The sequence below is a fragment of the Phyllopteryx taeniolatus genome, chromosome 1 (genome assembly GCF_024500385.1).
Source record: "Phyllopteryx taeniolatus isolate TA_2022b chromosome 1, UOR_Ptae_1.2, whole genome shotgun sequence".
NCBI classification, from domain to species: domain Eukaryota; kingdom Metazoa; phylum Chordata; class Actinopteri; order Syngnathiformes; family Syngnathidae; genus Phyllopteryx; species Phyllopteryx taeniolatus.
Genome location: NC_084502.1, coordinates 32,672,337 through 32,686,613, shown reverse-complemented (window position 1 = coordinate 32,686,613; position 14,277 = coordinate 32,672,337). Strand labels below are relative to the sequence as shown.

The window sequence follows — 14,277 nt, the reverse complement described above, 5'->3', positions numbered from 1 at the left end:
TGCATGTTAAAATCACAGAGCTTAACCAAGACCAAACAATGCGAATTCAGGATAAGCACACCTGCAGTATATCACCTTAAGCATGTCTTTTGGATTTTTTATTGATGCAGTCAAAACTGAAACGGCAGTCTTATCTTCAGAAAGGACAACCAAAAAAGAGCTTCACTGGACCTCATTTCAGCCATCTTAAAAAAAGATTAACAAAGGAGAAAAGACAATCCACAGGAAGTTACTGTGAAGTAAGCAGACTCCCATCCTAACCGATAACACTCTGGTGATGCTTACTATACGTTATATAATACTATATATAATATAGTCTAATGTCCAGCATTCACGAGTGCTTCTGTATCATAATGGTAGGGGGAGGAACGCAAGCTAGCCGCCATGTTTGTTACTTGTGGCCAAAGGTGCGATGTTATGTGTTATTTTTCAATGAGTTACATTTCATTAGTGGTTGAGTTTATTTTATAGATGTGTAACACTTAATATTAACTGTGAAATGTGTGGATTGTAGAGAATCTAATGACTCCGAACTCTGTAAGTGTGCTTTTTCTTGGCTTTTTTTAGTGACACTTATTCCAAAAGAAGGGGTATAAACTGTAGAAAAAGATTACACAGCGGAAGTTAAATTTGAAGCAATTAGACTCCTGCATCACCATATGTACCATCACTTGTTATCAAGGTTAAGCTAGACTTTTATTAGGGCCCGAGCAGGTGACCTGCGAGGAGGTCCCTATTGTATTTGTAGTATTCATTTTATTCTTCACAGTGGTTAACATCTTGTCCTTCTTTATTAAAGTTAAGACTGATACTGAGGTCCGCGGACATATTTAAGTCACCAGTGGTTATTACCAGCTCATTCTCTATTTAATAAGGGTACCCGCTTACATTACATTGTCTGTTGTCACACTGGCCAAGAACAGTGACAATGCTCCAGTCACGCACGGATCGCTGCAATCACACATGAGCGTGGTGGAGGCGTGCCGCTACACTCTTTACTTTACAAACGACATTAACCACCTGAGCCATGCAGCTTTGCAGCTCGTTTTATGATGTTAAATTGTTGACATTTAGAAAGTTTACTTATTAAGGATTGTGTTGACATCCATGTTTTGAACAAAGGGATTTTTTTTCCAAGAGGAAAAATATATTTTCTCATTAGATTTTTTTAAAAATTATTATTTCTGTGGAAGTTGAGGCAAGTATATCCTTGTGGGGAAAAATGCAGAAAAGAAAAATAATCTCAAAGCTTCTTTGAAATCAGAAGAAATTAAGCAAATGCCATACGGAAAAAAAAACTGAGCTAAACTTTACATCATGCCATTGTCATTAGCTTTTTATATAAGGGAAGGGGAAATAAATCCATTAAAATCAGAAATCAGATTTTTGTAAAGAGGAAAAAAAAAAAAAAATCAGGAGATTTTTAAGGCCCTTCCTTAGAGTGCACGTCACTGACTACGTCTTTCACGTGATGCACACATCAACACCAAGTTGATTGATGAGACACCCTTCATGTGATGTCTGATATGCATCTGTTCAATGTTACCTCCTGGATACACACACGTTTTGTATTTCCTCATCAGTCGTGCCAAAGTCACATTGCAGTGGAGACAGCCGACTAATGGTCCACATTGTTTGCACTTGGAAAACATGTAGGCTTGTTAGCTGCTTCGTCTGACAAGGTGGTGAAAAGAGAGTTACTGGTAATGCACACTTTCATTTAAGGGCGAGAACCGTATATAGGACATTGTCTTCTTAGTTATAACCTAGGTCAAATGATGCATAAGGCATATGCAGGTAATGTGGAAAAACCAGTTTGACCCCATGGACACAGAGTCGTGATCAGGAGACCGGGGAATGTTAAGTATTTCGTCCTGTATATATATATGTGACCACAGGAAGGAAACTAAGGTAGTAGGAATAATGATGTCATCCAACAAATACTTTATACAGTGCACTCCAAAAGCATTCAAACAACACGGTCAATTGCTTTATTTCTGCAGTCGATTGAAAAATCTTGGGTTTGACATAAAATATATCAGCATTTGCGAGTGACTATCAGAGGTGGGACGAGTAGCCAAACGTACTCAAGTAAGAGTACTGTTACTTTGGAATAATATCATATAATAATAATATGAAAAGTAATGAGTGTTCCAAATAATTACTTGAGTAAGAGTAAAAGAGTAATCAGTCCAAAAAAAACTACTCAAGTACTGAGTAACTGGTGAGGTTTTTTTTTTAATCAGAGCATGAACTTCAAATAAAATAAAAATAACTAAATAAAATATAAATGTGCAAATTCAGATATTGCTGTAGAATATCACTTCATCTAAAAGATAACAAAATCCTTGTTGCATGAACTGATGAAGCCTGCTCGGATGAGAGGCGAATCGTCTTCTAAGGAAGACTTTAGAAATTGTGTTTTAGTTGGTTTAAGTGTGTTTTAATAAGTATAAATGTGTTTAAAGTGTGTGGTCGAGATAAAACTATTTAAACATGTTTTTCAATATAGAGACCATTATTTTTCATAATGGTCTCTCTATATTGCGTATTTTCACCTATCAGGTGGGTGTGGATTGTATCCCCGTGATAAATGGGGCTTCACTGTATTTTACATGTGGATCTGATACACAACTTAGAAAATGACAACTTTTCTTTGAATGCATCAATTGTTCATGTGAACTTAAGTATTGGAGCATGTGACATACAAGCGTATTTTGTTGCTCATGTGTGTTCTATTACACTGATTATTCAAACAATAAATAGGATGAAATGTCTACGTTGAGTTTCATTTTTGTGTTTTGCCTTTGAATAATTAATTTAAAATAGTTAGTTGTGCAGCCAAAATGAAAACCAGAGAGTTGTCAATGGGTGAAAAACAAGCAATTGTGAAACTGAGTGAAGATGAAAATCAATCAAAGCAATTGTACAAACGTGGACCATGTCAATATTAACATTTGGAAGGTCCTGAAGAACAAACCACCGGGGTATTAAGTTACAGATGTTGAACGGGGAGACCAAGGAAAAGAACAGCAGTTGATGAGAGAAACATTTCGAGAGAAGAAAAAAAAAAAGACCCAACACTGGACATCAGTTGCAGTCACCAGAGGGTGGGAATGGAAGCAGAAGATGCAAACGACTCATTAGCAAGAATAAGTAAACTAAACAGGAATTTGCCAAAAAGTACAGAGACAAGTCAAAGTAATTGTAACAAAGTTTTATTATGGACTCATGAGAGAAGAATTAACATTTACCAAAGTGATGGAAAGGCTCAAATTTTTGGCTCAAAAATTATACTTGTTGAGTCACTGCTAAACAAGCTGAATGGCGCATCAGCGCATTTGGGAGGCAATCATAGTTGCAGCAAAGACTGAAGTGAGCAAAGTTGCATTGAGTGTTGATAAATGCACAGATTAGCTTTAAAAAAGCGCTAGCTTCTGAGAAACGGCACAAGATTGTTCAATGCACAAGTGCACCTGGGAACTGTTAGCGTGAAGAAATTCATACAGTTCCTTTAAAACATTATCCTTACAGTCAATGAAGGCTTACGATGGAGCAGATCAACCAGTGTCCTGAAATAGATTGTGACCGGCCTTTGAGGTTCCACCAGAGAAAGAAACTGTCCGAAGAATGAGGGAATAAGGGTCTAAGACAAGGTTTTTACACACTGCAGGTTCGTTGTGAGTATTCATGATATCAACATGAAACACTCACATGAGCATGCATGCATAGTCTGCTTTTAGAATCAGAAACAGAATCAGCTTTATTGGCCAACTATGGCCAAGACACACAAGAAATTTGTCTCCGGTACACTCTCGGATAACAACAAACAGCCACTATGAAGAAATATACATTTAGGACATAAAAAACACGAGTGATTCATTGAGCAATGAAAGTGTAACGACTAGTGTGGTGATACTAATATAATGGCAGCTGTGCAAATGTAGCCGTCTTCAAGCAGTTTAGAGCAGTTTTACTAGCTCATTCTGCACCCGGATTGTTAAATGACACTTTTGCGACTTGTGTTTTATGTCTCTTTTTCACAGCTTTTTATTTCTATCACATCTCATGTTGCTTTCTCAGGCTGGACTTTTGCCCTGTTTCAAACAGTGGGCAGACAGTGAACATCCTCCATGCTGTCAAGTGTACTTGTGTAATTTATTATGTAAGATAACTTGAAGATACAAAACATGAGTGTCTTCAGATCACCGCTGCTTGCAACAAATTGTGTTACATAAAAGTCGTTGCTGAAAACAGATTGCTTGACGTAAACTCCAATACGGACACTTGTATTAACTGTCTAACAGTAGAACAAGTCGCGCATCTGAAGGCTACGATCCCCATGCTGTGTCTTCATGTCACCAAGAAACGACAATCTTCCTTCTGTACACCCTTCTACAGGCTCTTCCGAGAAAGCGGGGTGTGGTGAAGGTGAACAATAAACAATGCGCTATTTATAACAGGAATTCAATCAAATACTTTGCTTTGGTTGCTTTCCTGGATCCACCCGACTCCACCACAAAGGGCCGCACAAATCTGCTTTCAGATATGTCTGGGAATACTTTCGGACAAGAACTATCCCATTTAGGTGCAATTTTGGCTTAAGTTTTTAAAAGTCATAAAATCTAAACTACGTGGTCTTTGGGATACCATAGTTAGCAATAAAAAGAAGATTAAGTCTTTCTAGGTCCTAATTATTGCATACAATACAAGTTACATTTATGTTATCATAACTGCATAAAGGACACATAGTCAGTGTTAACATAATTTAACTGAGATGCAATTAAAGTCATAATAATTTTCATTTAACATGATACATTATCTATTTGTTATCCTTGTATGTAAATCAGTGGTGTCAAACATACGGGCCGCAGGCCAAAACCAGCTCACCAGGGGATACAATCCGGCCCGCAGGGTGAATTTGAAAGTGAAAAAACACAAAAGACATTGTTGCGGTAGAGACTAAGACTATTTTGAGAATTATTATGCTTCTGTAAAAAAATTGAATGGTGATAATTCTTCGGTTTTCATAAGTGGATTACATTTTTAAAGTGCAATACTGTGTTTTTCAGTCCCAACTACTTGTCACTATAAGTTTTGTGCCTTAAAATACAAACACTGTGTTATTATGTACGCATTGTATATGACAAACAGAAGCAAAATATTCTCAAGAAGCCTGAGGTTGTTTTGTAAATTGATTTTTTTAATCATTAAATATAAATATTTTCTTAATGCGTTTGATTTATTTGAATTTAAACTTATTGTTATTTATTATTATATCAGGTATGGTAAGATTTGAGTGGTTCTTCCCCTTTGACATCAAATTAGGCTTTATGTGACCACATAACTACAGTGAGTTTGAAACCCCTGATCTAGATGACTAGACATGAGTCATTCGGGTTCTGTGATAACTTTAAAAAACAAAAATAAATAAAAATACAGAAAGATGTGAGTCATGTGTTAGTATCATCAGACGGGGGGTTCTATTTAATTTGCATGCACTATAGATTCCAGTCAATTCAGTCCATTCAAGAGTGCAAGTTAGATGTGTACATACCCAGCTGATGCCGCGTATGGTCGGCGTGTCCACTGAGCCTCGGTCCGGGAACACTTGATAATTGTAACTCCTGAACAGATGCATCTTGTTTCACATGCGCACAGTCGACTACAAAAAAATCGGGAATGTTCCCCAGGCACACAACCTGCGCACGGGGCGCACACACTCTCGTTAGACCGTCATGCGGACAAAAACGGAACCCTGGTACTGCTACCGGACCTCATATGCTCCTGCATCCACGTAAATCTGGCTAGAAACTGCGTCACTTTGAGACAATCATGCACAGGAATGGCATGCATGCATGCGCGTGCGCACGCGGAGTGCACGCTTTGGGACACACGTGACCTCCCCTGGCCGTGTACTACCTCACTACTGACGTAATAACGTAACTGGTCATTTTAAGTCCGATCAGTTTGGAAGAGTCAAGTGCTGAGCGCTCCAAAAGTGTTACGTCACATTTACAGGGCGGTCCTCGGTTTACGACCTTTCGAGGTTACGAACGGTAAAAGAAGGCATACTCAATTACCGCCTAGTTATTCCCCCCCCCCCCTTTTGATTGCTTGATATTAAGCCCTAGGAGTGTTTTTCATTCAAATGTTTACTATAATTAAATTATGACTTTACTAATTAGTAATAGACATCAGCACCCGACTCGCATACAAATACATCACCGCCGTAGGAAGTGAACTCAGTCTTAAACCGAGGAATCCCTGAACTCATCCTGTCTTATATGCATTCGGAATGTATTTTCTGTTTCCCACAAAAAAAAATTAAGTTGGAATGCCATGAAAATACATTTGTAATATTACAAGAATAAAGGTGGAGTATTACAATAATATATTTGCAATGTTACAAGAATAAGGCAAAAAAAAAGTAGCATTACAAGAAAAGTTGTAATTCTATAAATATGATTAAGATGTAGGAGGTTGGAATGTTACGAAAAAAGACAAAGTCATAACATTGCAAGAAAAAGGTTGAAACAATGAGAGAATAAAGTCGTACTACTATGAGAATAAGATTACCATGACGAGAAATAGGATAATGTATGGTAATATTACAAAAAGTCGTAAAAGGGATGACAAAAAAGTTGCATTGTAATACATATGCATTTGAATAATGCAAATCAACAGACTAAGAGAATCCATGCATCCCTTTTCTATATCGCTTATCCTCAAGCATATCCCAGCTGACTTTGGTCGTCAGCCAATCCCAGGGTCCATATAGACAAACAACCGAGGCACACCTATCTTCACAGCTAAAGACAATTTAGAGCCTTGGCCTTCAATAGGTAGGCTCCAGGGTGCACCCGCCCCTCCGCCCACCTATTTGTGACCACTGAGCTGTCATTCCTTCGCTGTGTTCTGTATTGGTCAGCACTTATATACTGACTTGTCTCCATGCCAATGAGTCACAAACAGCATTTAGAAAAGGTGCCTAAGTTATTCATTTTCAGGGAAAATATGTTCACCTCTATAATTTAGGCATCATAAGTATTTTTTACTCTATTGTTAATTGGTATTTTGTTAATAGAGTGGTCCATTTTACGTGGCTTGTGCATGGACAGTAAAGGAGCAGAGGGTGTGACTCAGTCAGTGGAAGCAAGATGTTCTTTACTGCAGACTTTCAGCTTTAATTTGAGGGTATTTACATAGAAATCAGGTTAACAGTGTAGAAATTAAAAGTTTGTAGGTATGCCTCCCACTTTTTAAGGAACAAAAAGTAATTGGACAAATTAACAATAATAAATCAAACTTTCACTTTTGAATACTTGGTTGAAAATTATTTGCAGTCAATTACAGCCTGAAGTCTGGAACGCATGGACATCACCAGATGCTGGATTTCATTCCCGGTGATGCTCTGTCAGGTCTCTATGGCTTAATAGCACAAACATTATATTTTCCTTTTTTCCCGTGGTTTCGTTTTTTTCAACTATTTATTTTCATTGATGCGAAAATTAATATTACATTTTATTTTAGGTGGTATTTTTTCTTTTGTTTTCAATATTACAGTATTGTCACATATGACCTGAACAATGTCAATAAATCAACCTATGACTCATTGAAAAAAATATTTGTTAGCCTGAAGATGCATTTGAGTATATCTGATTTAGAGTCTGCAATTAACCTAAGCATGTTTTTGGGAATGTAGGAGGAAGCCACAGAACCCAGAAAAAAACCGACACAAGCACAGGCGTAGCATGCAAACTTCACACAGGAAGGCCAGAGCCTAGATTTCAACCCCCAGCATCAGAACTGTGAGGCAGATGTGTTAACACTTGTCCGGACAGATTAGGGGAATTCTTCCTTTATAAATGAAGTACCCTGTTGATTCTGAATGTTGCCTGATGTAACTGATGTCAGCCTAACTCTGCATGCTTATCAGGTTGTCCCAGCTTTGGGTCAGATAAACGTTTTGTAGGGGGTGGAGGTGGCAGCGTTACGGATAAACGACAGTGCCTGAATGTCTCACCTCAGAAGTTTTGTTCAATTTCTCTCACCGTTGTCTGCACTTTGCACCGCCATTAAACTGACACTTCAGCTTTATGAATTCATAAAGCTACCTGTTGTGCCAGCACAAGCACTCCGAGTGTGCTACCTAAAATGTATTCTCTGCACAGAGGCGAGTGACGGGGCACATTGTTGCTAGGCTAGCGAGGTTTTGCATCGATCAGAACAAAATTAAAGATTAATTACATGTGTTCTACATTAGTTTATAGTGAACATGGTGGTCGACTATCACAGCTATTGTACTCTTACAGTCCAGGCCAACCATTTACTGTTGGAATCCTCACAGGGACGTGCGGTCAGAGCAGGCACAGCCTCACCTGCATGTGTAAATCGTCACTCGTTAGAATGCCTTGCAGAGAGTCCATTGTCCGTCCACAAGCATCGTTAGGTGGAAATTCCCTCAATAATATTCCATTCAGTTCTAAAATAGTAGTGGAGCTGCCTCACGACTGTCATTTTGCATTCCAAAAGAATGATACTGTTCGTGGTTTGGGACGTTGCTCTAACTTGGAGTTTAAATAGTTGAGGGTTTTTTCCACACCAACACAGGCTAGCTCTGTCTTAACTAAGCCTTGTTGCATGAAATGACGAAGCCTGCTCAGATGAAAGGCAAAACGTCTTCTAAGACAATCAGAATCATCTTTATTTGCCAAGTATAAGTATGTCAAAACACACAAGGAATTTAGTACATCAACAGACAGCCATTTGACAGAAAATCCATTTGCGACATAAAAACGCAGTACAGAGAGTCACTGAGCAATGAAAGGTTACCAGAAAAGACCAGTTGCGATCGATTAAATGCCTGAAGAATAAAACTCTTTTCTATTTCCGTGCTATGGTCTATGCTTTCTATTGATTTTCATTTTGAATCCAATAATGTCCATGATTTAATCATTAAAATTGAAGAATTAGCATATTTCCTTTTCGCGAGACGTGAAGTAAGGCAGCAGCCAGCCTCATCTCAGTATGTACATCCATCCATCCATTTTCAACACCGCTTATGCTGGTTAGGGTCGCCGGCGCTGGAGCCTATCCCAGCTGACTTCAGGCGAAAGGCGGACTACATCCTGAACTGGTCGCCAGTCAGTCACCGGGCACATATAGACACGGACAACCATTCATTCGCACTCTCATTCACACCATCACTGAGTGGGAACTGAATCCACGCTGACTGCACCAGTCAGGGAGTGTACCACTACACCATCAGTGACTCAGCATGCACAATCACTCACAAAAGGAGAGATAGTACAGAGCAATAGCACCATCTATTAGTAAAATTACTGTACAACACAAGGGCGGTCTATTGGCAAGTCTTCTGTCTCTCTTCACGAATCCAATATAATGTTTTCAGAAACTTGTAATATGCATGCTGACTTTCCATACTTAGGCTACATACGGTTTAAAATGTGTGTGTTACATACTGTATTTAGGTATGTTAATAACATAAAACTGCAAAAAAAAAAGTGCACAGTGAGGCAGACAGTATTTTGCCTCCACGATGCGGAAACAGCCTTTTTTAGAATGTCTTTGGCAGCCACACAGGTTCACGTTGGTGCCATTCTTCTACGCAAATACCTAACTAGTTAGGAAAGACTTGAAGCCATAAATATCAGTGCTTCAAACTCAAAGAAAAAAAATAGGACTTTCTAATGAAATTAACAGATTATTTTTCTGAGGAAGAGGCACATGCAGAAGGTAAGACAATAAAACGTTTTTAATTTTGACCTATGTTAAGTTGTTGCAGCTTAACGTTGCATTCAGAATTCATATCAGAATCAGAATTATCTTTATTGGCCAAGTCTGTTTAAAACACAGAAGGAATAAAAAAAAAAAAAAAATCAATGGAATATTTCGGTATAGGCCTAAATGAATACTAGTACTCAGTACTAATCCAATTTGGTGTCTACAAGGTCAAGAATGTTGAGGAGTCAATGTGTCTCTTGTCAAAACAGCTGCATGACAAGAAGATCCCATTCCTTATGAATCAATGTGTGGCTACTGAACGACTACAGAGCCTTCAAAATGGGCTGCTAGCATGAATTCTGCTCTGATACACAACACAAGCAAAAACACAAAAATGCTGTTTATTTAGTTTTAGTTCAGTTTTGGAGAGTGAAAATACAAACATTTGGAAACTGGTCTAAAACGTGAAGTTTCAGAAAACCACACCATGACTGTTTTCTGAGTAATCGCTGAAAAGTGTTGTTTAGGGTACTTTCACACCTATACAGGTATTTACAGTACATCAGTTTCTCTAGTCCCTCTAAAGCAATATTACAGAACAGTGGGGCAGAAGTGCAGAACGGCTCGCTTATGGACACATATTTCAAAATAATCAGATAACTACTTGGGTTGGCAGGCACTACAGAGATTCAACTAAATACATACAAACAACAATAAATCCATCCATTCATTTTCTATAGCATGTGGCCTCATTAGAGTCATGGGTGAAGTGAATACTATCATAGTTGACTTGGGGTGAGAGCTGGACTGGTCGCCACTTGATCGCAGGGTACATATATTTAGATTCACATTCACATGTAATTTTAGTCTTCAATGAACTTAATATGCATGCTTTTGTTATGTGGGAGGAAGGTTGATTACCCGGAGAAAACCGAGACAAACATAGGTTTAAAGTTCACTTCTTCCGAAAACAGGGTGTGTCAGAATGGAATAATATTTACATTGTATTAATTTTATTTATTTGTTTTGTACCCGGAGAAAACATGCAAACTCCACACAGGCAAGGGCAGATTTGAACCCGGGTCCTCAGAACTGTGAGGCAGATGTGCTAAGCAGTCGTCCACCGTGCCACATTGATTGAGTCAATCAATCAATTAAAAACATTTACAAACTCTGAACTGTGCGGCAGGCAGGCTAATCACTACCATTTGAAATTTTCAATAACATGTTCCCCTTTCACGGTGCATATTCTTCCATCTTTCGGCCTGAAAAGGGTAAAAAAAACAAAAGAAAAAGTAAATCCTTTGACATGAGGTCTACTGAGGTGCATCGATGCCACACGTTTAGTTTGATGTCCAAAATTTGAACATTTATGACATATTTTTAAAAGCTTCACGGTACCACTTTATATGGGTTTACATTTCAAAAAGCACACCAAGGCCTGAGGTCAAAGAGAGTAAAGCGATCAGATCATGACGTCGTAATATTTTAGTTTTGCCTTCTTGTTTTCACTACACAAGTTGCAGTTTGCTGTGCACTTACAAACACTTAATATTTCACGTGTAAACAATTGGTGCCCTCGACTGTGAAGTTGTAGCTCAGCAGAAACAGAAAGAAAAAGCAGCAACATGGAGGAACATGAACCACGTAGGATTAACGACGATGATGCAACAAAAGCAAGATATCCCCCATCCATCCTTATTTAAACTACAACAATTATTCGTGGGTATGGTGTTGTTTATGACATCTTATAAGCAACCAACTTTGGTGTTAAAACACCAAAACAAGTCTAATCTTAAAAAAAAAAAGCATTTTTATGTTACTCAGTTCACAACGTTGGCAAAGCTATAAGAAAACGTTTTGATAGCGTAAAAGTTACGCTAATGAGATTTTATGATTCTTCTTAGTACGAGTGCTATGTACTGCAACTTAATAAAAGAGCGAAACTACTTTGTGTGCTGAGTTTTTTCCCCGTTGTGTTATAAAAATGGTATTGTATATACAGTGGCCATTTGCTAAAAGTTTTTTTCCCCCTCGTTAATGTACGTACACACAGCACCCCATATTGACAGAAAACGGATTATTGAAATGTTTGCAGATTTATTAAAAAAGAAAAACTGAAATATCAGACAGCCATAAGTATTCACACCCTTTGCTCAATATATAGTAAAAACACCCTTTTGAGCTAATACAGCCATGAGTCTTTTTGGGAATGATGCAGTTTTTCACACCTGGATTTGGGGATCTGCCATTCCTCCTTGCAGATCCTTTCCACTTCTATCAGGTTGGATGGTGAATGTTGGTGGACAACCATTTTCAGGTCTCTCCAGAGATTCTCAATTGGGTTTAAGTCAGGGCTCTGGCTGGGCTATTCAAGAACAGTCAGAGAGTTGTTCTGAAGCCACTCCTTTGTTATTTTAGCTGTATGCTTAGGGTCATTGTCTTGTTGGAAGGTGAACCTTCGGCCCAGTCTGAGGTCCTGAGCACTCTGGAGATGCTTTTCGTCCAGGATATTCCTGTACTTGGCCGCATTCATCTTTCCTTCGATTGTAACCAGTCGTCCTGTCCCTGAAGCTGAAAAAAAACACCCCCACATCATGATGCTGCCACCACCATGCTTCACTGTTGGGACTGTATTGGATAGGTGGTGCCTGGTTTTCTCCACATATACCGCTTAGGGCCAAAATGTTCTATCTTGGTCTCATCAGACCAGAGAATCTTATTTCTCACCATTTTGGAGTCCTTCAGGTATTTTTATTTTATTTTTTTTAACAAACTCCATGCGGGCTTTCATGTGTCTTGCACTGAGGGGAGGCTTTCGTCAGGCCACTCTGCCATAAAGCCCCGACTGGTGGAGGGCTGCAGTGATGGTTGACTTTGCAGAACTTTCTCCCATCTCCTGACTGCATCTCTGGAGCTCAGCCACAGTGATCTTTGGGTTCTTCTTTACTTCTTTCACCAAGGCTCTTCTCCCCCGATTGCTCAGTTTGGCCGGACGGCCAGCTCTAGGAAAGGTTCTGCCCGTCCCAAACCTCTTCCATTTAAGGATTATGGAGGCCACTGTGGTCTTTGGAACCTTAAGTGCGGCAGAATTTTTTTTGTAACCTTGGCCAGATCTGTGCCTTGCCACCATTTTGTCTCTGAGCTCTTCAGGCAGATCCTTTGACCTCATGATTGTCATTTGCTCTGACATGCACTGTGAGCTGTAAGGTCTTATATAGACAGGTATGTGGCTTTTCTAATCAAGTGCAATCAGTATAATCAAACACAGCTGGAGTCCAATGAAGGTGTAGAACCATCTCAAGGATGATCAGAAGAAATGGCCAGCACCTGAGTTAAATATATGAGTGTCACAGCAAAATGTCTGAATACTTATGGCTTTGTGATATTTCAGTTTTTCTTTTTTAATAAATCTACAAAAATGTCAGCAATTCTGTTTTTGTTCTGTCAATATGGGGTGCTGTGTGTACATTAATGAGGAAAAAAATGAACTTAAATGATTTTAGCAAATGGCTGCAATATAACAAAGAGTGAAAGATTTAAGGGGATCTGAATACTTTCCGTACCCACTGTAAGTGACAGTAAAAATGTATGACCTTTTACATTTGTAATGTACTTCGGTAAATTTTCGAGCTTGTACTTTTTTACTTTTACTTAAATACAAGAGTTAAAGTCTTTTTTTTTTTTTTTTTTTTACACAATTATCAATACATCTACTTAAGTGTAATATGTGTGTACTTTTGCCAGCTCTTAACATAACAAATGTTCATGTTGAAATTATGTTTATAATTGCATTAAACAAGGGTGGGTTGTGTGGTTAGATATTTATTTATTTAGATATGTAAGGTCATTATGTAATTTGGTGTATTTTTGTGTCTTGTCTTTTTTGTACATGTTTATTTATTCATTACATCCACTTGTGTTTCTATTCGTATCCTTTGGGGAAGGGAGTGGGATTTCCTGCGACAGATCTACGCCCATGCAATGTGTACTTTGCCAACTGTCTTTGGTGGATCTGTCTTGTGACACACAAACACACGGACAAACATTTGTCAAGCTCTCTCATTGGAGACATTTGATGAGTAAAAGTCATCAAATCATCCAGAATATACTCTAAACTTTTACACACACTTAAATTTATAAACTATTCATTTTAACACAATATGAGAATAAAAAAAAGTTTGCCTACAATTGAGTTCAACTAAGTAATTTAGATAGAAAAGCTATACAGTCCAAAGTTTGCACAAAGTACAATGAACATATGCGTGAACAGTGCTACTGGTCGTATGTAATAATCAGCTGGAAAATATTGTTTTCAAATAGGCTCATATGGCATATGATCTAAAGTTACAGACTAACTTGTAGCGAACATCACTCATCAAACCATCTGTCAATCAAAGTACAAGACAGTCAATGACTCACCGTGGGAGACCTCGTGAGAATCTTCAGCGTGTCCATCAGTTTCCAAAGTTTTTGCCTTGTTTTTTTTTTTTTTACAAGCTGTTCCTCTGTCCTCTACTATATGGTGGA

General features: G+C 38.4%; 1 protein-coding gene across 4 annotated transcripts in view; it reads right to left on the bottom strand.

Moving 5' to 3' along the window:
* rapgef3 (Rap guanine nucleotide exchange factor (GEF) 3) overlaps nt 1-14,277 on the bottom strand; it is a 41,629-nt gene extending 27,352 nt beyond the window's left edge. The window contains exons 1-2 of one of the 4 annotated variants that reach the window (XM_061789776.1): nt 5,558-5,911; nt 76-185 (exon numbers count right to left, since the gene is read on the bottom strand). In XM_061789776.1, coding sequence (XP_061645760.1) covers nt 76-84 — 9 coding nt within the window. In that variant the 5' untranslated portion in view covers nt 85-185; nt 5,558-5,911. Of the gene's footprint in view, nt 1-75; nt 186-5,557; nt 5,921-14,169 lie in introns of those variants that run through there. The other 3 variants (XR_009790751.1, XM_061789765.1, XM_061789755.1) reach the window with 3 other exon arrangements.